This window comes from Haemaphysalis longicornis, unplaced genomic scaffold (genome assembly GCF_048455015.1).
Source record: "Haemaphysalis longicornis isolate Haplotype H1 unplaced genomic scaffold, Haemaphysalis longicornis Haplotype H1 scaffold_10, whole genome shotgun sequence".
Taxonomy (NCBI): domain Eukaryota; kingdom Metazoa; phylum Arthropoda; class Arachnida; order Ixodida; family Ixodidae; genus Haemaphysalis; species Haemaphysalis longicornis.
The window spans coordinates 122,465,999-122,492,324 of NW_027526204.1; the positions used below are offsets into that span (position 1 = coordinate 122,465,999).

At 49.5% G+C, this 26,326-nt stretch overlaps 1 protein-coding gene across 1 annotated transcript in view; it reads right to left on the minus strand.

Annotated features, from left to right (window-relative positions):
• The window catches only part of LOC144160061 (calcium-activated chloride channel regulator 1-like), a 47,853-nt gene that overhangs the window by 13,020 nt on the left and 8,507 nt on the right, over window positions 1-26,326 (minus strand). Inside the window, exons 5-7 of the mRNA XM_077691677.1 lie at window positions 15,814-15,987; window positions 6,331-6,455; window positions 2,193-2,307 (exon numbers count right to left, since the gene is read on the minus strand). Coding sequence (XP_077547803.1) covers window positions 2,193-2,307; window positions 6,331-6,455; window positions 15,814-15,987 — 414 coding nt within the window. The remainder of the gene's footprint in view (window positions 1-2,192; window positions 2,308-6,330; window positions 6,456-15,813; window positions 15,988-26,326) is intronic.

Here is a 26,326-nt window from a genome sequence, read left to right on the forward strand (position 1 = left end):
TAGCAATTTATTTCGCAAGTTCACTTGCGATGAAAGTTTTAAAATGAGTGACCCGACACCATTATTCATGAAACCTGCCTCGAAAATCGCTAAAATTTATTTTAAGCAAAGGTTACCGCAAAAGATCCGTTTTAATTGTGTCATTTATATCGCTGCACTGCTTAAAATTCAGTAATTTTATGTTGCCTTTCAAACACAAAAAATATCGCAAGCTCTTGGAAAAAATGTCGTGGAACTTAAGTGGTGTTGCCGTGCCAGAAAATCCCACAAATGCAAGAATGTGTCACGCTACCAATGAAATGGACCGAAACTGCTGTTGTAAACTGAATTCCAGAGATCGAGGCTTCGTGATTTGTTTCTAATTATGCTTTTATTGAAGCCTCAAAGCCATAGTCGGGCAAGATCGAGCTTGCTACGAGCCACGGCGTACAAGTTCATTGTCTAGTTTGGCCGTTCTGAGATTCCCGACGGGTCGCCTCTTTTTCGGCGTAGTAATGAAAACTAATTGCCGCTTCCGTGCGATACATTGAACGCTGAGGAACCGAACTACAGCATAGCAGTCTTGTCTACTATGGCGCGAAGCGCGCCCACAGTATGGCTTCTCTCGGGTCGCTCAGGAGAACATCCACACTGGCAGCGCGATGCTGTCGCCACCTATATGTCCATCTTGCGGCGAATAGCATCGCCGTTCGGCTCCTCCATAGTTACCGCGTCGGAATCGGCGTTGAGCGCTCCTCGCTCTGCAGAAGAGCGAGCAGGATGGCTCGCTCACCGCCAATGCCGAGGACGATGGCTGGCACGGCCGCGCGTGGCGTGGCTCTGCATGGCCGTGAGGTCGACGCGGGAGTTTTAAAACAGACGCGCCGAACGACTGTCGAACTCCGCGGAATACTTCGCGCACGGTGGCCGGAATGTTTTTAGGGAGACTAATATAGTTCGTTATATTCATTGACAGGGCAATTTTACTTCGTTACGAGATTTAAGATGTATTGTTCTCTATAGAGATTTCAGAGGGAATATCGTTTGCTTCGTTATATGCATTATTTTACAGTCAAGCCTCGTTAATATGGACCCCGTTAATATAGATACCCCGCAATATGGACAAAATTTTCGGCGACCGGTCTCTCACCATGCAATTCTGCCCCGTTAATATAGAAACCCGCAGTCCGGAATATGGACGGCTATTTTGGGGACGAAACGGATAATTACAGGCCTTTTTGTCTCGTCATTATGGACACGGATGCACAAAGAACAACATAGAAAAATTACTGATGTGGAGAACTATAGGTTCATTGCTTCCACTTTAAGCGACCTACGACTACTGTTCTTTTCCGTGGCGGAATGCAGCTTTTGCGCACGTTCGCGCGCTCGCAGTCTCTCACATGATGCTACCGCGCGTCTTCGGTTAAAGGATCCAGCGGGTATCACGTCGCTTCGGATTGTTTTCTGCCCCTGGTGATCTATTTCAGAAATGCTGAAGGGAATGCGGACACGGACGCCACGCCACAACCACACCACCAGCACCACACGCCATTGTGGTGTCGTTTCGGCGGCGGCAATGGCTGGGGTTAAGCGCAAACTGACTGAGCTTTCCGCTCAGCTGAAAAAGGAGCTTGTCGGCGGATCCTCTCAACAGTCCCAGCAACTCGAGGAGAGCTTTTCACCGACATAAGCAGCCGATGAAGAAGACAGACCGACCATCACCCCACGTGAAGCTCGCCGTGGCTTGGAGACGGCTGTCGCGTACATTAAACAGGAGGGACACTCAGAACGCGCACTTCAAGTAGCGGACGTGGTGCACTTTCTAGACACTACAGTAGGATCGAAGGCATTAGTGCAAACCCACATCTCGTTTTTTGGCTGAATAAACCGTGGTATTTCCTTGAACGATTCTTCCTCAATGTTCGTGTTTTTGACCTTGAATCGTTAGTATGGACGATTCACATTATGGACGATTTTGGGGGGGAACAGAGGCGTCCACATTAACGAGACATGACTGTATAATGTCCCGTTACGTTAAAACGAGGTTTTGACTACCGGTTTGCCCACAATATTCATCGTGTCGTTTTCTATTTGCCACGACTAACATTCGAATTTCGCAGTCCGCGACAGAGCTACCCCGCCATTTTTATCCGAATTTGTTCTGTGCCTACGTGCTCAACCTTTCGAAGCATTGTAAAAGTAATGCTTACATCCATGCTTCCCGACAAATCCAAGACAAGTACGACGCGCTGGCCAAGGTCGTCCTTCTGTTGCTTCTCCTCGAATGTAACTTGAATCTGCTTCGCCACATCCGGCTTCGGTAGACTGGAAAGGCGAAGGTAGAAAAAATCCCGCAATTTCTTTGTCACTAGTGCATTTCTCTTCTTTAAAAATTCAATACAAACGTATAAATTCGCTTAAAAAATATAAACATTCTCGGACATTTAAATAATTGCAAGCAGTAGTTTGAAGCTGCTGTCGTCGCTCGTGTCTTGACACAGAGAGAGAGCGAGAGAGAGAGAGAATTAACTTTTATATGCACCTGTCTAAAACGACGAGGGAGAGGGCATTAGACTAGACCCCCGTTCACCCCCTAACCATCGGCCGGAATCCATTGGGATTCGGCGGCGGTCAGGGCCAGACCGATGACTTTGCGTTGCTCTTCTGCTTTATGGTTGAGTAATTAGATCTCCCAGGATTCCACACTTCTGTTCGCTCGTTATAGAAAGGGCATGTCCAGACCAGGTGGACTAGGTGCTACATGAGGATCAGGGACTGTAAGGTCCACTTATGAGATCAGCGGCCAGGCGCCCGGGCTGCGCGTGAGAACCCGCCGCTCTGTCTGGGGGCTCAGCACTGTAGACTCTACGCTGCAGCCGCCGCCAATTCGTCACGGCGCGCACGGGAGACTGATTGTCTGGCCCACCGCATACCACAGGGATTACCCCCATTGAGAGCGCGGACGACGCGGCCGGTTTCCGAGAACGTCGACGTGACGCGCGGAGGTGGTGGGATTATCGGCGTCGAAGCGCGCCGCGCGAGCCACCATTGTTAACGCGCCCCGGCCGGCATAGTGCACTGTCGCCGCCTTTCGCTCTCACCCCGCGGGGTCACGCGCACCTGCTCGTCTGCGAGCGTGCCGTTGACCCAAAGATGGCGGCGCCTCATTGAATATTCCATAGCGTGCTGAGAGACAGCTGTCTACGTGAATTTCGGCACTCCCTTACGCGTGTACGAACGCTACAGGGGCGTTCCAGAGAGAGTGTGACCTCGAGGTGTTATAAGGCCGAACTTGGCCGTTGGAAATGGTTCTTGTCTGAGCGCTGAGCTGCGCAGTCCCCGGCGGGACAAGGAGTCCCGACCGTTAAAGTTAGGTTGGGATTTGTGAGCCCCCTAGGCTAGAGGTTAAGATCGCGTCGGAGGTTTAGGGTACAGCGCCGTACCGGGCAACTAGACGGATCTTGCGGCGAGACAGAGTCTCGGCCGTCGTTTCTCGAGCAGTTTGTGTACTCTCCGAGAATAGGAGAGTTAGACGAAGTTGAGGAGCTCGAGTGATTTTTGCGCACTCGGAGCTAGCGTCTAGCTGAAGTTTGAAGTTTTTCCTTTTTCTACTCATGTACCCAGTTTTCCTACTGTAAATAGCTGTATATAAACTTTCGTTTCACTTAATCAACCTCAACGCCTCGAGTTCGTCAATTCGACCGCCATCTCCAAGAACTTCAACACCATCGTCCTGCCAGCCTCCTGCCAAATATACCGGAGCCCGGGCGATTGGGTTCCTGATCGACATCGGACTTCGGGGAAACGAACCACTTCAATCTTTACTAGTGACTAAACGGTTAGTGAAATGAGAAGAACACTAATGGAACGTGTTGTCCTGATTTCCAGTAGTGTGATTGTCCTGCTAGTCGGCAAGCCGTTACACATTACGGCTTCCCTTTTGGTTAGAGAGTGACAAGTGAGTACGAGAAATGGCATCAGACAACATTTAATTAGGGTTAGAATGCCCCTGCTCAGCCCCGCGATGCAGCTCCCGTCGGTGGCGCACAAAAGTCCAGTAGCCAGTCGTTCATTGTCGGTCGGGTTGTCGTTTGATCGTCACTGGCAGTGGAAACACGTCTTGATTCGGGTAGGAGAACTGGTTTCTCTATGACGGAGGCCATTCGGGGTCGACCTCTCACTTTCGAGTCCTCAACGCGTCTCCCGCGTCCACTGTTTTTCCCGCGCTTCCTCAGGGTCCCTCTCCCCCTGCCACCACGCCCAAGCGGGACCAGATCTCCGGGCAACCCTTTGTTCCGCGCCCTCCGAAGACTCGTTCCAGAGAAAAAGAGCCGGGGACAAACCGCTTACCGTCCCCGAATCGCGGCGGAGATCCGTTTCCAAGGCATGAAAGGGGCCGCACGCAGGATGCGTTTTTAAGTGGACGCAGCTTTCCTCGTCTCGGAAGGAAACAGGTGTTGTTCTTGCTTTGTCTGGTGTCTACGCCTGAGCTTGCGACAGGGTGGATAATTACTATACTACAGTTTTGTTTGGCCGTTTGTCTTCGCAGTCATTGCGTTCGAAAGCTGTTGGTCTTGAGGACGACTTTGTACAAACAGTCCACGCCAGCCATTGGTAAAACGCTCAGTTCGCCGTTCTAAACCCCGCTTACATTTGAATCAAGAAGGAAGTGGACGACAAAACAAGAAATCGCACACTATACCCACGTCAACGAGCCTATAGCACAGGTACCCGATTTCTAAAGTTGGCCGGACACTGAGGAACGGCTACGAGCGTTTTCGAGCACACGACTTAAGCACCACAAGGTTTTTCCAACAGCGTTTCAGTAGTAAACCCCAAAACCATTTCCGAAATTTTCAATCTCAGCGCTAGGCGAGAAGCGAAACGCCCGTGTAAGGAGGTTTCGGTGCACGTTAAAGGTCCCCCTTTGGCCAAAAGTAAACTGGAGCCCTTCAATAAGCCCCGCCTCACAGCCCCCGTGTAGCCTCGGGGCGTTAAACCCCGCAATCAATCAATTTCTGCGCCAGGGAGCGAGATCGCGTTTTGTGAACGAACTGAAAAGCAAGCGTCAAGGCATATTTGTGAAAGATCTCTTCTGCATTCGTGGGGCTACAGCAAGCCTTCTGGACCGTTACGTTTCTGCCGACATACGCTGTTACTGCCGTCCGGTTGCGCCTGATATCAAAACGAAGCACTATGTTTTACTCCAAAGCAGTATATGTTTACCCCCATCCACCTCCCCTTCTTCTCAATCCGGTAAAGCAGATTTACTCGGCGCTGCTCAGGGGCTCCTTTTCGCCACCGCCGACGCCGCTTTCACAACTGTTATTCCTCTTGCCACCACCGATGCCTCTTTCAACAGGTGCGCAATGGGCTGATAACGGCGGTAGCTCCCTTATCAGGCGTTACCAGAGCGACTTGCCCGTTCTGAACGCCGACGGGATCCCATTGTTCTTCGGCATGAAAGGCTTTCCGCGCGACATTTTCGCCCGTGTAGCTCCAGTCCTTCCAGGATTTAACTGCCTTTGGCCAGACGCGAGCCGTTCGCTTGGAGGAAGAACTGCTGGAATCGAAAGAGCGTCTGCCGGAACAGAAGCACGAATGGGTGCGAAAAGAGAAAGCCGCTGCCGCCTCGGTTTCGCCGCAAGTTCCACTTCGAATAGTTAGAACTGTATCTCTTGTTCAGCTTGATGGGCTTTCAGAGCGACAATTTTGGCGGTGCCTTTACCGCCTGAGCACGCGCACATAACTGGTTGCCGGAGTACCAATGCAGGCGCGAGTTGCGAGTGGAGGGAAGGGGGAGGGGGGCGTGCACGCGCAGTTATATGTTTCATGCCCTCACTGATCACACGCCTTGCACGACCGTTGTGCCGGCGGGAGGTGTAAACGTGTACGAACATGTACAATGCGAACTTTCCGTTGTCCTCAGTGGTCGAGAGGATTGGGTTGGTGTGCAACATAACCAGTAAGATGCCTACTACCCGGAATGGAAATAGACAGCTCTATGTTTGTCCACTGGAATAAATCCAGAGTCCTTCAAAGTTTCATTGGGCTAAGTGCTAATTGCTCGATCGCCAATTACAAACAAACGTGTTTTGTTTCGAGTATACTGCGTCCAGCTTCCCAGGTCATCCTTCTTCACAACGTGGAAGGACACCAATTTTTATGCAGTTTATCGTACCACAAAGAGCACGAATATATCCTTATTTTGCACTTTGTGATAGTGCAGCGGGTATTTTCCTCGCAATGCCAGCAGCGTGAAAGAAAGTGCCACGTACTTATTGTCAAACTACACTTGAACTATTAGTTCGTATTGCGGGATTAAGTACCTCAATGACGTTCACGTACCCTTCGAAGTCGTTGTTCTCGCTGATCACTTCCCACGTGGACCTCTGGTTGCAGATCTCGTTTTGCATGTTAGGGGCGAATCGATTATGGCGGCGATGTCCGTCTTTTTCACAAAATTTGCTCACCTGTAATAATAGCAAAACCCCAAGAAAGCTACACCTTCACCGTGTGTTGAAATTTTCAAATAAAGAATCGGTAGTGAACGGTCAAAATCACTGTCTAGAATAAAATAAAAACCAAATTTTTGGTATGTCACAAATCCACCATATACAAGTGGCAACAAAATTGCTTCCAGGGAAACTCCTATGAAAAACTCACATGACGGCAATATATTATTAGTGCTTTAAAGCGTTGTACTTCATAGATTTTTCTTACTATCTTGTTTATCTCTACCAATTTGAGCTGCCTCGGCTTATCATAAGTGGTAGCTGCCACCACAAGAAGTATTTACTTCGCTCCCTAGCGCCTAAAGTGGGAGATGCTTAGTGGGACCATGAAGACAAAGGTGTGAAAGACGTTGTTTTAACCAAAAAATAGGAAGAAGGACTAAAACGCTCAAATTTTGCGAAGCAGTGACGTAATGTAGGCAAGAGGGACGTTATATGGGCCAGAACTAAAACGCAGTTATCAGTGTCTCAACTGCAGGTTTGTATACGCCTCGAGATTCGCGATCGCTGCGCCGCCTGCCGCCGCTTCTCCGCGGCGTTTGAGGGATTGGCCCTGCGTGGCTGATAGGTGGTCATGCAGTGTTTTAGTTCTCTTTCGCTTCTCTTTGCCTTTCCGCGCACTAAACAACTTGTTATGGTGACGTCTGTAAGCTAACTGCATGTTTAGGGCGCTTAAAAAAACAGCTGCGTCTTGGTAGAGCGCTCGAACGCCAACAAGAGCTACCCGGGGAGGCGGTTCTGCGCGCTTCTTGGCCGCTCTTGCGGTCGTCGGCGACGGCAGCAGCATATCACCGCTGTCACCTTCGAACACGTCAGCACAAGTGAATTCTATTTATTGTCACCTCGTTTAGACCTGACATTGGCACTGTAAGAGCTTGGTTCGTTTTGCAGCACAGCAACAAATGCGGCTTTGCTTCGAATATGTACGTCGTAGAAAAATATGTTTCGGGGATGTGATAACCCAATGGCTGACAAAAATTTGTGCCTTTTATGGGAATATAAGCCACGGGAAAATGTTAAGTACACTCAAAAACTGTGAATTGTCAGATATGTGCCCACTCATGCCTTATAGTAAGAACCAAGGTGATGAAACCACAGGAAAATGAATGGTCTGCAAGTCAGGAATAAATAGAATAGTCGTACGGGAATGAAAACAAAAAGCCGAGAGCAGCTTCTGAAATGCTAAAGACGTTTGTTTGAGCAAGGTAGTATTCACCAGACCAACTGGATGCGAAATTCAGTGGTATTTCGCTAGACATGGGGGGGGGGGGGGGGGGTGAGGAGGAGGACGCTCAACTATCGTTGTTTACAAATGCGGAGCGAAATTTAACGTTTTAGTAATCACACACACAAGCTGCGTGTTCACTTTTCGTTTGTTTTTCGCCTTCAACGAACGGCTGATCACTCGGCGGACGCATTTTTTGAAGCATACAGGGTAGGCAGTTCACAAGAAATACGAGGTGTCGTTGAAAGAGTTGATTGATTGATTGCAGGGCTTAACGCGCCGACGCAACGGAGACGATGAGGCACGCCGTAGTGGAGGGCTCCGGATTAATTTTGACCACCTGGAGATCCTTAACGTGCGCCGAAATCTCGTACACACGGGCTCGTTGGAATAGTGTCGTATATCTGATAAGGGTTTCTGATTTTGGTTTATGCTAGATTCTCTCCCTGTGTCATACGACGATGTTTCGAAGAAGAGTTTGGTCGCGGACGCGGATTACTCTATAAGCCCATCTTCGCGCTTCTCGTGGAGGATAAATGTAACAGATGAATCTTTTCGAGCGCTCACCTCGGGACAAGACGATCCAGCATTAAATTTGTCGTCGTGTGCTGACTCCGGACTGTAATTTTGCATAATCCATCGTACTTCTTTGGTACAATGTTTGCGAAATTTATGCCGCATTGGCTTGTTCAGGGTACTGATCAATATCTGATATGTGATATTGGCAGGCGTAACTTGCGTGCTGTCAGGTATGAGTGCTCCGCTGGATTTTGTAGTGCACAAAGTCGATTTACATCATAGTGCGTATGGCCGCAATATGACCATCGGAGGAAACACTGGTTACGGAGACACTGCCACCAAATTTCAGGGCAGCGGAATTGCAATCAGCTGCATGCAAATGCTCGCTTCAGGACGCCGGCCTGGGACACACGCCCGGCTCTCATATAGATCTTCCTAAGATCGCGTGATGAACGTTTATACTCTCGTGAACACACCAGGCTTGCAAACAGAGTGCCTGCTCCACGTTATTCGGTATTTCGAACGCGGACAAACGGTAAATCGCTGTCTTGAACGAGCCCCAAAAGCAACGGCGACAGGGGGGAGCGGGCCGGGGACTCCCGCGCCTGCTTTCGAAACGGGCCGCTAGGGGGATTTCAGTGGCGCCCCTACAGGCCGCGCTCGAGGCGTATAGGGACTAAGGTCCCTAAAATTACTAAGGTAGCGCCATCTTTAGATCTCGCCGCCTTTCGCCCTCGCCTGCGCTCCTCTCTTACTTCGTTTTTTGCCATTTTCTTTTTCGCCGGCGAACGCCGCGCGCCATTGGCCAAGGGAAAAGTCACGTGGTTTTGTTTTTTTTGCTCCGCCGCCGGGTCGCCTCGCCGATGCCTCGCCGGCTGGGACATTGCGCAACGCCGCCGCTGCGACGCCATTGCTGGCTTCCGAGCCACCGTCGCCACCGTGCTTCAGTACCGGCTTTATCGTAGGCGCCAGCTAATAGCAAAGTAAGAATTAGCTGCTCGTTTCGAAAAAATGTCGCACCGGTGTCGTTTTAGGTTGCTTCTCGGTGTCGATGTGTTGTGCCTTAGGCAGCGCGAATATCGTCAGGCAGGGCACAAGACTTCGTTATTCCGTCCGGGAAACGCGACGCAGAAAGGAGAAAAGTTTGGTTGCATAGATTTGAACGGGCATACTTCAGGCCGACGCTACCATCACTCTTTTGCGAGGTAAGTTTCTGAATGCTTGTTCTTGCTCTGTTAAATTCTGCGCGAGCTTGAGCGGTCACTTACGAATAAATGCGTATTCCCTTCGCGACCGTCGTCCACGCTTTGTTCTGAGTAGGCATTGCGCGCAGCGCCGAGTTCGTCCCGTCGTAAGCTTTGGTTTGGATAAGAGGCCGTGTATTTGTCATGTGCGCGCTTAACTTCCAGCATCAATATCAGCGGCGTAGCATGTTCAGTCAGTTGTCGTAAGGTTTTCGTGACGCGAGAATTGTTCACCTGAATTCATGCTTGTTTTGGCCGACGGCAGCTTGCATCTGACCATGTATCGTGCGCGTTCCGAGTGCGTGTACGCTCTTTTTGGCGTGAAGTCATGTTTTGTGTGCTAGCTACCCGGGTGGTATTATAATCCCGTTGTTATGACATCGGAGTGATTTGCTGCGTAATATGGGCTTGGTCGGTGCGGCGCAAATTGAGGCTGTTGCGAGAAAAAAAAATTGCGGCTAGGTAAAACAATTTAAGGTCAGCTAATATAGTGACCGCGCCGTTGACGTACGTTTGATGCGCAATTTCTGTTATCGCTTTATTAAATTCGCGCACGTTTGAATGAGCACTTCAAATGCATATTCGCACCGTAACGGCTGTACGCCCTTTCTTCCGTGTATGCACAGAGGAACGTTAATTACGACTTACGTTTGCATTACACGCGATGCCGTACATTTGCAGTGTGCGCGCTTACTTCATCTTAGTAGTCAATGGCGCAGCGTATTCGGTCATTGCGATTTGAACCAAAACACACTGGGCGACTATATTATTTTCAGCAGACGTATTTTTGTCCAGCAAAGCGCTTGCTAAACGGGTTTAGTGTAGCGAGTTGAGCGGACGCGGCACTGAGCAGATGCGCGAACACGAATTTGACCATCTACGGTAGAACAGTCACTAACTCCCTTCTGCAATGCATTATTGCCTATATTTGCGGAGTGTTTGTGGCGCATCTCAAACTCGGTGGCGACATTTTTTTTCCCTTCTCAATAGGATTATTTCACGGATCAATTTGAGCAACGGATATTGGAGAAGCTTGGCGTTAAAAAAACTAAACCCAAATGCCACTCCAAACATTTTTTCTCACGGGAAGCCACGTCAGCAGCACAAGCCACCTGCACGACGTCATTACGGACTGCAGCAGGATGGAAAGTTGGGCGAGTTGGTGTTGCGACATGGTGACTAAACAGCGCAGAAGACGAAACACAGAGAAGAGCAAAAACAGGACGAGCGCTGACTATCAACTGGGGTTTATTGGAAAAGAAACATATTTATATACAAGGTCACAAGTAAAAAGCGCGTGCACTCCGTTGGTATCACCTCAGACAATCAGAAAAAGAGTGAACAAGCAGAATCAAAACCTTTATCGGCAATCAAGAAAAGCTACTTCTTTCTCTTGCAAACATACTGAGGCATGACTAATGCAAGCGTCACCGAGCTTTTTTATGTGTGAAGCCTCTATTATTTCACGTTTACGCTGATTAGAATGATTAAAAAGAATGACAGTTTTATCAAGTATGGGCTCGCATGAAGGCGTGGCGCATGACCGACAGTGTTCTGACATGTGGGACGTCGGCGTTCCCTTCAACGCATTGAAGTGTTCTCTTAAACGTACATTAATACAACGGCCCGTCTGGCCGACGTATACCCGTCCACATGATAACGGTATTTGGTAAACAACACAAATACAACAAGTGACATACTTATTATTGTGTTTAACCGAGCAATCTTTGTAGTTATTGGCGCCGGAACCTTGCTTCTTTCGGTTAACTAAAGCACACACTCTACCGAGTTTATTTGGGGCAGAAATGGCAACCTGCACCCCATATCTAGACGCTATCTTCTTCAACCTATGGGTGGTCCGGTGAATATACGGAACAACAGCATACTTTTTTCGTTGATCTGGTTCCCTCTGAGTGGCGGGCTTTTCACACCCTTTTACTACTTTGACCAGTTTATTACACGCTGAGGCCAAGGCACAGTTTGGAAAACCCGCCTCCGTAAGTTTTTTTACCTGTTCTTTAAAACTGTTATTTAAAACCTTTAAAACCTGTTATTTAAAGAAAATGGTATGGGACTTAAGTACACATTTGAAGTAATGAAAGAAAATTGCATTCAATTTCTTGACCTCTCCCTAAAATTCGGCGAAGAACATGTTTGCTGGAAATTCGCCCCCAGATCAGTTAAGCCCTTGTTAAACTATAAGTCAGGCCATAGTAAACTTGTGAAAAACTCTATAGCGTTCTCTAGCCTACGTTCTGCCCTGTTTAAATCTTGTGTGCACTCAATGGGCGCCAGTTTTAAAGAACAGGTAAAAAAACTTACGGAGGCGGGTTTTCCAAACTGTGCCTTGGCCTCAGCGTGTAATAAACTGGTCAAAGTAGTAAAAGGGTGTGAAAAGCCCGCCACTCAGAGGGAACCAGATCAACGAAAAAAGTATGCTGTTGTTCCGTATATTCACCGGACCACCCATAGGTTGAAGAAGATAGCGTCTAGATATGGGGTGCAGGTTGCCATTTCTGCCCCAAATAAACTCGGTAGAGTGTGTGCTTTAGTTAACCGAAAGAAGCAAGGTTCCGGCGCCAATAACTACAAAGATTGCTCGGTTAAACACAATAATAAGTATGTCACTTGTTGTATTTGTGTTGTTTACCAAATACCGTTATCATGTGGACGGGTATACGTCGGCCAGACGGGCCGTTGTATTAATGTACGTTTAAGAGAACACTTCAATGCGTTGAAGGGAACGCCGACGTCCCACATGTCAGAACACTGTCGGTCATGCGCCACGCCTTCATGCGAGCCCATACTTGATAAAACTGTCATTCTTTTTAATCATTCTAATCAGCGTAAACGTGAAATAATAGAGGCTTCACACATAAAAAAGCTCGGTGACGCTTGCATTAGTCATGCCTCAGTATGTTTGCAAGAGAAAGAAGTAGCTTTTCTTGATTGCCGATAAAGGTTTTGATTCTGCTTGTTCACTCTTTTTCTGATTGTCTGAGGTGATACCAACGGAGTGCACGCGCTTTTTACTTGTGACCTTGTATATAAATATGTTTCTTTTCCAATAAACCCCAGTTGATAGTCAGCGCTCGTCCTGTTTTTGCTCTTCTCTGTGTTTCGTCTTCTGCGCTGTTTAGTCACCATGTCATTACGGACGTTTGTTCCAATAAAATATCTATTTGCTGGCACCAATTCATTTTTGTGATTTATTGTTTTCTCTTGATAATCATCGTGACATTGGTCCTCTTTCGAATTTCTTTCGGGTGTATCCCTGTGTTAGTGCAATGTGCAAATCTGCCAGAATATATCCCAGCACAAAACAATTCTGTCCAGGCGCCTCCATTAATAACGGCTGTAAACGACCGCGCCCGGTGAAAAAACGTATTACATGATTAATTAACTCTAGACGGGGCTCTAGAAATACTCTAGAAATTAACGGGGCTCTAGAAATCCTATAAATGCTACCAAAGAGCGGTTTCGGCGCGAAAACAAGAGCAAACTGCAGCGAGCGCCCTGAAGCGTAGCGAGGGGCGTCTGCTCTCAAGTGGCCAACAAATATGGCGGCCCCGCCGCGGAGTTAAAGGGACGGCGGCGCCGCGGGTGAGGGGAGAGAAAAAAGAGGAGGGCAGCGGAGAAGGAGGGAGCAGTTGGCGCTACCTTAGTTCTTTCAGGGACCTTAATAGGGACCGGGCAGCTGGACGGGTGGCGCCACCACTCGGCGCTCCCCTCGTCAGTGGAATGAGCCGGTGCATTGGACTACACAGCCTCCCGTTGTTTTTGTCGTGTTTGCTTCGGTGCTTTGTATGTTTTGGTGGCGTTGTGAGCAGACATGTGAGATGAAACGAAGTCTAGACAGATGTGTTGGGTTCTTAGATGCAGTAATGACTACGTAAACGTGTAGGACGCGTCTAAAGTTGTGTATCGGCTACAATGATATCAGCGCTTTTTGCAGCGATCTGCGCTTGGCTACACCCATTCTGAGTACGAATAAAACTACTATTAGTAGTATTATTTCCTTCCTAAATGCACAAACAGCTACGCAAACTCATTGGATGCTTGTAAGGTTGGGGAAGGGCTACTTTGACACGAGCGCTTTTTGCAGCGCTCTACGCCTGGCTCCGCGCGATCTGAGTAGGAATAAAACTATTAGCAATATTAGAATTCATTTTTACCACTTTAAATTATCTTCACTGGTTTCAATGACTACGGTTTCCACGCCAGCCTTAGCGCTGGGATACCTCGATACGTGTGCTTTAAATAGCAAGGCACCTGTATACGAGATGGATTACCGTGTAGAAATGTTGCAGTAGTTTACACTTTCTGTAACCGTGAGCTTTGTACCTTCGGTTTTGGTGAGCGACACTGTGACAGCATGGGAGCCTGAAAGCCGAAGTGGAAATCCCACATTTGTGGTGGTCATTTTAGCAAGAGCCAAAGTTATTCACCAACTCAACAGCCCAAGCTACAAACCATCCCTCCTCCTCATCCCGTTTTACCACCTGCGTAGAATAAAGGCTGGCACCGATAGTTAAAAAATGTCGCAGTGTTAACGTCAGCCGGTGTTTTTAATGCTTAAGTAGTATTTACAGAGTACCTAAAAAATCGTGTAATGCCTGGTGAAGACACCAAAAACGCGCGATAGTTGCCTCAAATATGGGTACATGAGCCCGAGTCCTCCACCACAGACACATTTCCGACACGCTAGAAAAAGTTTAGATTTGAAGAAGGGTCATGGAAGTTCAAAATTAAACAGCAATATCATCTAGCCCTTTTTCTAATGATTTTGATGGTTGAACACAAAGCTTTCTTCGTGCGAAATTGAATGGGAAATCGTCAAAGTCGAAGACGCTGCGATCAAAAGACCAAACTGCGTGCTGGTCAAATCCGACGCTCAATTAGTCAAAGTTTAAATCCAGAAGGCAACCAAGGAAACCCATACGAGAGAGCTTTGCGATAACCATCATCGTCATTAGACGAAGGTGTGCATGATTTTTCAAGCGTAGGTGGCAGCTTGTAAACCGACCGAAGCATTCAGTTGTGAAGCTGAGCACACGTTTCGGGCACCCTCCTGTCTTGCGTCCTTCAGACACGCAGGAATTGGTTTTTGAAAAACCATTTGCCAACTAGCCAGCAACCATTGCAATTCTTGTAAAGCAATGTTTCTCCACGACAAGCAATAACGTTCTACTATCATGCGGTATTTATTCTATCAACGATTCCCGATTACTGTAGTAAGAGCATTTCTGTGAAATTAAACACGTTTCAGCAGTAGGTAATGAAGTTACGGAAGCGTCGTCCGTCGCAATTTCTGTTTTGAGGTAAATCTTGGAAGACACCCCCCAACTTTGTATTTCGTTTGTGCACGACGTCGACGTCGTTTCGTCATCAACTGCCAAAGGCCAGCACCGCAGCATTCATAGATCGGTTGGACACACCGGCTTTGTGGGATCATTTAGCGGCAATATACTCCTCGATTCGCGAAACTGCATGCAGGCATGAAAAAATTGCATGAAGCAACGAACTTTCACTTCCAGCTTGACTTCCAGCTTGGCGCATTGAGCGTCGTCTGCTATTTGTAAATACTGAGTATGGGCGTAAATAACACACATGGCATGCCTCGTAAACGTCACATCCACGCTCCAGATTTACCGATCTGAAAAATGCACGTGGGGTTTCGTACGCTTTGCAAGCCGCACCGCAGAAAAACGACAGAAAACCATGCACAACTACGCTGCGCTGACCGCCACCGGCATTCCACTGACGAGCAGTTCGCCACGGGGGGCGCTGTTCGCTGAAACGACGGTGGTGCCATACAACGGCCGCCCGGTCCCTATAGAAGTGGTACAAGACAGGCGCCACTGCAATTGCCCAGTGACCTTTTTTTGGCGGTGGCTTGGTTTGGCGGCTGCTAATGCAAAAACAAGTTTCTGTGGCGCCATTGAAAAATCACCGAAGAGTAGCTGGGGCGTCGCCACGGGCCATTTGTTTTCCTTAATATCCCTCCTATTTGATGTTTGCGACAAATTTGGTATCAATGTTATCGGGGCAACGCACTTTTTTTAATGAACTAAACTTGTAATTTGTCTTCACGTGCCTAAATAAACACTCAACAACAAAGAATTGACCGCATGTCCAGAGAGGAGAATGCATTTTTGATACACCTCCCTGAGGGCAAGTAAACAGAACGCTTGTTTGGCTGATCTGAAAACTTTGTTATGCGGGTTTGGTTCATCGGGGTACTACCTGTACATCTATTTACTTGTCATACTTGCAGCAGTAAAGTGTGCGCGGATCACTCAAATAAAAAGCACAGAAATGCCCTCACATTGGCAACGTAGGGCACGAACATAATGGAGGACTCGACGGGTGTCCCCGCAGGTTGGGAGATCTCGACCGTGCAGTCTCCAACGATGCGACAGTTGCCGTCTACAGAGCATCGCCCGCCGTCGGTATTTCTAGCCGTGAAATAAATCCTCCCTGAGCAGGCGTTGAGGGAAACCTGAGCAGAGAAAGAGCCATTTGGATAAAAAAATGTGCAGAAATTCAGGGAACTGTCTACTAATGCGTAGCATTCTAATGCAGCTTGGCTATAGTGCGAGTTCTTCACAGCCAAATATGGCTCCGCCGAGTACGTACATTTATATCGTTATAGCAGTGAAGTGCCTCTACTTCCCTAATTACGTTTTTTTAACCGTAGATGCTAGGCCTACTGCAGAGTTGGTCAGCTTACGCCATTTTTAGGGGTTTCCAACATTCTTTTAGAGGTTCATATTTTTATTTTAGTTTTATTAAAAATAATATCAATAAAATGTTTTATAATTGTACTTCAATTTTTTTATTCTCTTTTACCTATTTTATGGTTTTCAAAAATTATGTCCGGCCAATTTTCTTCGTTTAGGTATACTATAACAATCAAAGGTGTTCCTCCTTATGCATGGCGTTACACGGCCCTGGCTATGAGTGGACTCGGTAAAGAATGCTCGGTAAAGAAAAAAAAATTGGCCACGCATCAGCTTGTGTTGCTGCAAATGTCGTCGAATGACGATAACATTCGGAGCCCCTCCCACGTAGCTGGCCATCCTGTCTCATCCCGCCCTCCCTCTTACGCTACCACCCTGCTATGTCGGTCCGCCCACGGGAGGTTTGCGGAGATTGGTGTTGGCACTAAGAGGCTTCCCTGCGTAACCCAAACCCCCATACACAAGAAGACCTGGTCTGCTCGTCCGACGGCGCCGGACCCCTGCCTAAAAGGGGCCCTGCTGCCTGACGGACGACGGCGAAGACGTCTCCGGCTTAATCGCCCGAGCTGCGGCCAAATAAAGTTATTCTGTCTGTCTGTCTGTCTGTCTGTCTGTCTGTCTGTCTGTCTGTCTGTATTCTGATTAATCAGATAATTAGTCAAAACTAATTAGCCACCTTCAGAAGCAACGAAGCTAGAAAAATTCAAGCATTAGTGTTTTTCAGCCCTACTCACGGCTTTCCAGTACCTTCTCGGTTTTTGAAGGCGATACTCTTTCTTGGGCTACTTAGACCCAGAAATTTTGGTCTGTCTGCATGTCTGATGTCTGTCTCTGACTCGATTCAGAAACCCGGCCAATGAGAAGCAGAAACTGCGAAATTGTCTTATACACCCACAGCCAAATCTAATGTTCATACTTTTCAACATTGTTGAACAAGAACAAGACATTACGCAAATATAAGGCATAAAATTAATACATGAGTGATATTTGCAGTGTTCCTTCATTAAAATATTCATGGATGCTTGGTTTTGGCGATAGCAAATAAAATACTACATCAACTGCAGAAACCGTCGCCTGTTGTTGCTCGCGCTACTTGGCGACAAAAACAAATCAAACGGCAACAGCAGCGAAAGGTTCCATAAACAGGTTCCACGTTCTACTTGGAACGCTCGTGGAGTAGGGCAACGTGATTCTATAAACACTGTAGTAGGGTGCCTCGATTCCCGCGTGTCTCCGCCGTACGGCAGCGCTGGCATCGATATACCCTACTTGGAGCAGTGAAACGCGGTAAATTTAAACTGACTTGAGCAAACCTCTAGCTTGTTATCTTGGGAGGAACGAGACTGGTGACGAACTGCATGAGAGGTGAGCGGGAAAGAGAAGGGAGGCATTTACTTGGCAGGGGCGCCAGTCAACTGTCGTCTTTCGTCGACATTTGCAATGAACGGAGCAGACACGCGGCCAATTCCTAACCTCCTGGCTTCCTTCTGTGGATGCCATTGTTATCTTGAACAACAAACGCGAAATACAAAGAACACCGCGTGACTTGCCCGCATGCGTGTCGTGATTGCAGTGCTTCCAAACGTTCTGCGCACAAACATCATACGCACGCTGCCACTTACATGGCAAAAGGGCAGCGACGTAGGCGTTGGCTGTGCCATTCACTCCGGCGATGAATGATGAAGGAAACAACGATTATTCCACGTATAATGCCCCGAAGGCACTGCGGTGGTATGGAAGATGGTGTTATAGCAGAGGGAAAGGGTAAAGATGCCTCCGTTTTATTAACGGACGTTTAGGAAGCAGCAAAGTGGCGGCCGCTTGAATCTTGTGGCTGTCGCGGAGCCCATCACCAACCGGTGGCACCGCCGGTTCTTGAAGGAACAAAAGGAGAGCTCGCCAGATCGCGGTGGATTGATCCGGAGGCTTGGGATCCAGACAGGCCCATCTTTGGAGAGAATAAGGCCAGGGTCCCAGTTTTATTGTGGCCGGGGCACGAAGCCAAGGTGAGATGTAGAGGGGGCACTCCAAACACAGGTGGTAGAGATCAGCACGGCAGTTACACGTGGAGCAGGTGGCAGTTACGGGTGGTGGTGTGTCTCCCTTGTGAAAACGGTTCAGCCAAAAATGAGTAAGAAGTGTGCCTGTCTGAATTGTCCGAAGTAGGACAGACTCACGCCGCATTAATACCTTCAAAGGGAGCGATGGTATCGAGAGTGGGTTGCCAACTGCTGTGAAGTAGGCAGTACGTTGTTGTTTGGCCAAATGCTTGTCTGCCATAAGATCAGCTAGCTCGCGTGGGGTAGCTAGGAGAGGAAAAGGAGTATCGAAGGCTCTGGCTAGCGTGGTGTAAAGGTGATCATGTGCTAATCTATGAGCCTTCTCGTTTCCGGGGATACCACAATGCGTGGGGACCCAGAAGATGGTAACGTCATGACTGCGTTAATGGAGTAAGCACGCCTGGTGCCGGATCTTCCGCAGTACATGACCTATGTAAAGAACATTAGCGCATGCCCGATGGACAGCCTGGGAATGAGTGTACACACGATGGTGAACGGGGTCAGTTTCAGATGAAGTTTCGAGGGTCCACTCCAAATAATCTACAATAGTCATTAGCTTTCTCAGGTGTTGTACATCGCCACTGTTTATACATCATGTCGTCTGTTCTGGCATCCGTTTGTCTGGTCATACCACGCAGTTACATATCAAGTGCTGCTGGTACCGTCTACCGAAAGTTCAGCGTCCGTGTATACAGTGCGTTCATTCACGGGGACGGAGATCATAGCCATAGCTTGCCTCTTCGCATAGGGAAGGCACCGCACTCGCTGAGTAGGGTCCATATTAAGTGAAAGTGGCTTGTCATTGGTGAGTACAGTGACGTAACATGGCGGCGTTTTGTTGGGCAAAGTAGGCAATTTGTGTACCCCAGGAGCATGAGCACGTACCGCCCGGCATTTGTCGCGCGAAGCCTTGTCTCCTGTGTACGGATGTGCATGTCGTCGAGCTCAGACAGCTTGTTGAGCTTGCTACAGCTCTTGAGCGCATCGAGGCGTGTGTACTTTGGAAGTCCAGTAACGATGCGTTTGGCCTCGTTAAGTAGCCGATCGAGCGCGAGCATTTGCGTACGCCTAACCGGACGATATGACAGTTCGTACATGATACGGGAGACGAGAAATGCTTGGGCAAACTGCCGCATTTCACGTTCGTTTACTTCACGAGTGCGATTAGAGATTCTGCGTAATGTGTGCAGGATTTGTTTGCTGGTCCTCGTAACGCGTTCGAACAAAGTGCTCGCTGTGTGGTTCTCGTCAAGGTGCATACCGAGTATTCGAATAGTAGATTTCCGAGTTATGGGTCGATCACCGATGTAAAGTTTAAAAGACCGCTTCTCTTCCTGATTGACAGGGGTGGGTCGGCCACCATGAATGACGATGAACTCGGTTTTGTCTGAGGCTGTGTGTAAACCTGTTTCCGTCACGTAGTCGTGAATATAGTTGAGGACTCTTTGTAAGACGTTCTCCTGCTCCCCGATGGATCCTTGATGCGTCCACACAGTGACATCGTCGGCATACTCCGCGTGTTTGAGGCCCGGTACGTCCGCAGGGCGTCTTGGTAGCTGGTGCATAGCTTTATTAAACAGATTGGGTGAGATCACCGAGCCCTACGGAATGCCTATTTGGTTGACTCTTACAGCACTGGCGCCTTGGCCAATTTCGTCTTGGTAGCTTCGCCCTTCTAGAAATCCCGCTATGAAGTTGTACGTTTTTCCTCTAGTGTCAAGGGCATGTGGTTTCGTCATGATGGTACTGTGCGGAACACCATCAAATGCATTCTGTATGTACACTCCAACAACAGCCCGTGGGTGCAGAAATTAGAGTCAAGGACGTCCTCTTAGGCGTAGGAGTATATCTTGTGTTGATAACTCCAGCTACAGCTCCTCTTGCGACATTTCAACATGGCGATAAGCAGACGCAGCTGCACATCGCTGGCGCAAATGCCACAGCCAAAGCCTTCGTCACAGCCATATCGCCTTTTAGATGCGACGCTAAGAGCATCTCTTGTCGGCGGCCCTGTCCTTCCTGCGTGCGTCCGTTGTTGTCTGTCCTTCCTGCGTGCGTCCGTTGTTGTACGCAGCCTTCCACTCTCCCCCTCTCCTCTCCGATAGCGAACACTCTCTCGTGAGGGGCATTGGATTGGATTCGATTGAATTGGCTTGGCTTGGCTTGGCTTGGCGTGACTTGGATTGGATTGGATTGGATTAAAGTGGATTGTGTTGGATTGCGTTGCGTCATAGCCGTGGCAGACGCACTGGCGCCGGCGCGTGCCCAGGTGAGAGGAACACACTCTCTCAAATCTGCGGGTGTGCGGCCCAGCGCGCTCTCACTCCGCCGGTGGGCGGCGCTGAGCGCGGTGCTGCGCATGTGCAGTACTCTCTCTCTCTCCGCGGTCTCCTCTCCTTCGGGCGCGCTGCGCATATAACCGGTGTGCCGTTCTCCGGCGGCCTTTCGGTCGACGGTTGCTCACCGCGTGCGCTTGAACCCCCTAAGTGTCGCATCACACCAGGGTTCCCGCAAGGGGAGGCGGGCGTAATTTTTTTTAAGTGGCAGCGTGCCTGTGGCGGTTTGTACGCTGTAGCGGAGCATTTGTGGGCACTGCAATCACGACGCACAAGCGGGCATGTCACGTGATGTATTTTGTATTTCTAAGGCATCATCAGTAAGCTGAAAAACACTAATGCTTAATAGATGGAAAGACAAACACTGTGTATTCGAACGTTTTGCAAACAGCTCTGCAACTTTCTAGTTTTTCTATTTAGAATTTTTTTCCTAGCTTCGTTGCTTCAGAAGTTGACGAATTAAGCTGAACTATTTATCTACTTAGAAAAACTATAAAAATCGCGTGACATACCGCGTACAAGAGTGAGTAACACACATTTGGTCGAGTCGTCTTAAAGCGCGTTGGCATATTCCCGAACTCTGGCTAAAGTAAGCTGCAACAGCCTGTATATAGTACGCGGGTGGTTGTCAGGGGAGTGCTCCATCCATGAGATAGGTGCCTGGGAGGGACGGTTGTTCTGGACTGTCCAACCTCCTGAGCGGGAATTTGAAAAGGTGGAATGACCAAAACCAAAATAAGTGGGGTGAGTTTTTTGAAATAAAAGTAACGGCGTGGCTGTCGTAACTTGTCATCGCACTTTTGCGCGGTGGCACACAACACTTCGCTACGGGCGCGGCGCGATAACCTTCGACCCCTCCGTCCGGCCACTGGGTCTGCCGATCGGACCACTGCGCGTATATGGTTGTGACTCGAGACAGCGCTACATCGCACAGGTGCTAGGGCGTCTCGATTCACGTGCTCTGCTGCACAGGGTGGAGACACGCGGCACTGCCATCGAGAGAGAGAGAGAGAGAGAGAGAGAGAGAGAAACACGTTTTATTCTTGGCCAGGTGGTACGGGCGGTTGAGCCGAAGAAGCGCAGCTTTATAGGCCCGAGCCATGTCGACCACGGCGCACTGGGACTGGGCGTCCAAGAGCGCGAGGGTAGACAGCCAGGAGTCGGAAGTTTGGGTAGGCGAAGAGGAAGCACGGCGGGGCAGTGCCAGATGGCGTGGGGGTGTCTTCGAAGTCCCATCAGTGTGGACAAGCGGGGTGGGAAAGAGGGATGGCGATATGTGGGTGAGGATGGATCGAGTGGGGAGGGAATGGGTTTGGATCTGTCTCCAGAGGGATGATTTAACGGGGGATACTGAGGGGTGAGGGGGTGGATGGGTGGGGCGTGATAGCCTGTGATGGAGGGTGATTTCACAGAAGGTTAGCAGTGGCTCTAGGTGAGGAGGGGGTTGTAAGGGGTGCGGTGTATCAAAGCTCGGGCCGCCTCGTGTGCCTTATCCGCGCCGCCAAAGCCCATATGGTCAAGAGTCCCCAGAAGAGAGATGGTGCGTTAGGGAGGATGGTGGGAGCAGAGAATTTTGTAGGCGAGGGTCGAAATGATTCCTGTAGAAATTTCTAACAGCCGTTTGTGAATCCGTTAATATAAGGTAAAGGGTAGGGTTGAGGGTGGTGGCCAGGGCGATTGCTTCTTCCTCCGCATCGTGGGGATGGGCAGTGCGGATGGGGGCTGTGATAGAGGGGGTCGGGGTGTGGTTCACTGCTGCTATGATGTATGTATGGCGGGGTTGCTGTTCTACAGCATCAACCTATACCGTGTCCGAGGAGGGAGGGACGTTTTGGGCATGGTATTGTGCTCGTGCGCGGCGACGGTTTGTGTGATAAAAGGAGTGCATGTTGCGGTGATAGAGAGGGGATAGAGAACCTCTCGATATTCTGGAGGGATGGGGATTGCTGGAGAGTGGTGGATGGGCGGGTGAGTTTTTAGGGAGAATAGGGCGGTTCTACCCGTGTGGGCTGGCGCAAGGCAGTATAGTTGGGCCTGTCAGTGTGCTTGTATAAGCTCGGATGGTGTGTTAAAGGTGCCCGTGTGGAGGCGAGCGTCGGCAGCAGCGCTGGGGGGCAGCTGTAGTGTACGGCGATATAGTCGGCATTTTATGGTCTCGGTTCGCGTCAGTTCAGTGCGGGTCATGGCCAGATATGGTAGAGTATACGTAATGCGTGGGGTGAAAAGGGCGTGGGTGGCGATCTGGCTCCCAAGGGTTATGTCGTTGAGCGGTGACGCGCCGTAGGAGTCCCGGTATTTGGTCTGCGTGGGTCTTGAGTAGGTGGATGGTGTGTGTGTTGAGTCGATTTTGTTGGATAGAGATCCCTAGTACTTTGATTTGGTTTGCTAGTGCTATTGAAGAGCCCGCCAAAGCGAGTTGGATGTTGTGTGTCTTTTGTTTGGGTCGGTGGGTTTGTGGGAGTAAAAGGAGCTTTGATTTGTGGAGGGAGCAGGATAGTCCTGCTGCCGCCGCTGTCACTGTGAATGTTGAGGCCGCTAGTTGGAGTGTGTGTTAGATATGCGCGTCACTGCCTCGTGACATCCATATCGTGATATTGTCGGCGTACAAAGCGCTATGTAGTGTGGGTATTTGTAGGAGAGCCCGAGCAAGTTGTACTAAGGCTACATTAAAAAGAGTGGGGGGCAGTATTGAGACCTGTGGGGTGCCTTTGGCAGGTAATGGACACAGAGAGGACGTTAAAGGACCAGGTAAGAGAGTTGCTGTGCGGTCCGCGAGGAAAGCTCGTACGTAACCATAGCAGCGCTCTCCGACTTGCAAAGAGCTCAGGTTGTAAATAATTGAACATTGTCAAAAGCCTTAGTTACGTCTATGGCTAGTATAGTTGAAGTGTCTCGTTTGGTTGGGTTCGATAATAGGTGGTGGTGGAGTTCGAGGTGAATGTCGTTGGTGCTGAGGTGACGTCGAAAGCCGAACATGTTGTGGGGGTAAGCATCGATGTCATCAAGTTGCTGAGTTCATCTGGAGAGGACCATTTGTTCTAGGAGTTTGCCGATGCAGGGAAATGGGTCTGAGATTTTGAGCATTTAGAAACTCATGTGGTTTCGGGATGAGGGTAACAGTGGCTGTGCGTAGGTTTCTGGGAGCGCACTCTGAGTCCAGCAGTCGTTGAAGTGTTCGTGCAAAGTATCGATGGACGCGGTGTGGAGGTTTCCGAGAGCTGAATAATTAATACCGTCTGGGCCTGGGGTGGTGTTTCGATTTAGGTGGTGCAGGGCGGCTGTAATCTCGGCTTTTGTGAAAGGAGCGTCTAGTTTGGGGTTAGGCGGTGCGTGGTATTGCGGGTGAGTGGCGGAAAGAGGTTGTGGTTGGCCAATGTAGATGTCGCGCAGGGTGTCAAGGGAATTCGGGAGGGAGTTCGATAGGTGGGGTGCTAGCGTAACTAGCCGAGATGCGGTTTCTGCTCTGGTCGTCGTGAGGTCGAGGAGGTGGCGAAGGAGGTTCCAGGTGCGTTTCAGGCTGTTTTCATTGTGTAATGAATCGCAGACGGTTTGCCATCGTGAATTACGGAGGTGCTGGGCGTATTTCCCTGCATCTTGTTTGAGTATTGCGATTCGGAGGTGTAGGCGGCGGATGTAACGTTGTTTTTTTTTCAGTGCTGGGTTAGACTAGCAAGTGCTTGCAGGAGGTGAACCGTGTGCACGGCTGGGTTCGGTGCAGTTTTCTGTAATGGGAGCCTGTGTCATGTATGCATTGATGTCGGCTTTGAGGATCTCATTCCAAGCATTGCTGTGAAATGTCTGCGAGAGGAAAGTTAGTTGAGCAGTCGCACTGCTTAAGGTGTGGAATTATGGTGCGAAATAAGGTGCGGCCAATTAACAAGGGTGCATGAGGTGGGCCTGCATGGTCGTGGGGGAAGGGGGGGGGGGGCAAAGAATTTGTATGTTGTACTGGTCGCTATTCAGGGTGTCTTCAAGGCGTTGCCGTGTTGTTCGTTTGATGTTGTGTGTGAGCGTTAGGTCCGGTGCGCTGTCGCGTTGTACACTATTCCCAAGGCGCGTGTGTATGTGTGGTTCGTTCTCTAGGGCGAGGCGGGTAGTGTGAATGTCTTGCCAGAGGAGGCGGCCTTTTCGGGTGGTGCGCGGGTAATTCCTTGAGGTGTAGGGTGCATTGAATTCTCTTACGGTGAGAAGAGGGACATTAGCTGCCTCTGCGAGTGCAGTTTTGAAGAGCTTAGGAAAGCGGTGTTGCAATCGTGGGGTGCTTTAAATGTTGATGTATAGCATCGTTCGGGCCGAATCGTTGGCGATAGTTTTTACGATAGTGTAGGGAGGGAAAGTAGTGTTAAGCTCCACAATATTGGCCGTAAGATTGCGGTGGACCATTATTGCTATTTCTGATTCTTTTTGGAGTGTCTTATATCCCGTGCATTTGACGTATGGTCCCGGATCTTGCTGAGCTATGATGTGGGGTTGTGTGGCGTGGTGGTCAATGTATGTTGTGAGAAGTGCGCGTTCGGACTTAAAGCCTCGGCAGTTTTACTGCTAGATACCTAAATGTTTTGGGGAGGATCGAGTCATCATGGGTAGACAGAAGTTGGGGCTGCGAGGATTGGAGGGAGAGGGCTTTGGATGCTGGCTTGCATGTGAGACATTTGGGAGGAGAGGTTCTCTAAAGCTTTGAGGGCGGTGATGGTAGAGGCTTGGGATTTTAACTGGGCTTCCAAAGCTTCTATGCGAGAGGTTAAGTTGTGGGATGGTGGAGGAAGAGGGAGTGGTGGGGTCGGTGGCCTGGCGCTTTGCAGCTAGGTGGTGCGTTCATAGGTGGGTTCATTAGTTCCTGTTTGAGTTCACTACTTCGAGTTCGGAGTAACGGTCCATTCGCATTGCTCGTATCTCTCTGTGAGAGAGGATCGGTGTTGAGGGAGTAAGAATGGGGGGAAGTGCTGCGGGTTGGGGGGGGGGGGGGGTGGAGAAGGCCAGCGTGGTGTCTGCCTTCTCGCGCTCACCTGTGCGAAGGTTGGGGTTGCAGAATATTGGGAAATAGCGCGCCCTAGCGATGTCCGTGGGGGTGGCTTGGTATCCGGCATGAAGGTGGCTGGCTGGAAATGGGCTCCCAAGTCTGTTTGGGGTGGTCGGCTGGTCAAGTTAGCCGTCTTCGTAGAGGAGGAATGGCCTTGTGTGGCCGAAAACGCTGGGTTGTCGCGGTCCACGACGATTCGGCGGTGGGTGGTCGGGGATCTCCGTTACCGCTGTGGGCGAGCTGGGTCGCCAATCGGGTGAGGGCCAGAGCAAATTATGCAGCGAGGATGGGACGTGTGTTGCGGGGAAGGGTTGAGAGGGCCGCATATGGGGCAGCAATTGTCGACTGCCGGTGAGGGGCATATCGTCGGCCCGGTGTCCAACGGCCCAGCAGCGCAGGCAGGCTTCAATCTTGCGCTTCAGGGGAGTGCAGCGTAGTGTTACCATGTGGTAGCGTGTACAGTAAGGAACCCTGATTCCATTGAAGGTAACCTGTGTGAGTGTGGAGGAGCTCGTGTATCGCGCATCGAGGATGAGAAGATGGGGGTTAAGGTGTATCAGGTCGCTGAGTATGTCATTAGCGTTCCTGTTCAATGGAAGATCTGATAGTACTCTGGCAGTTGGGTGTGCTGATGCTGCCACGTGTGTTGCAAATGGGTATAAATGCTTGTTGATGCGGAGAT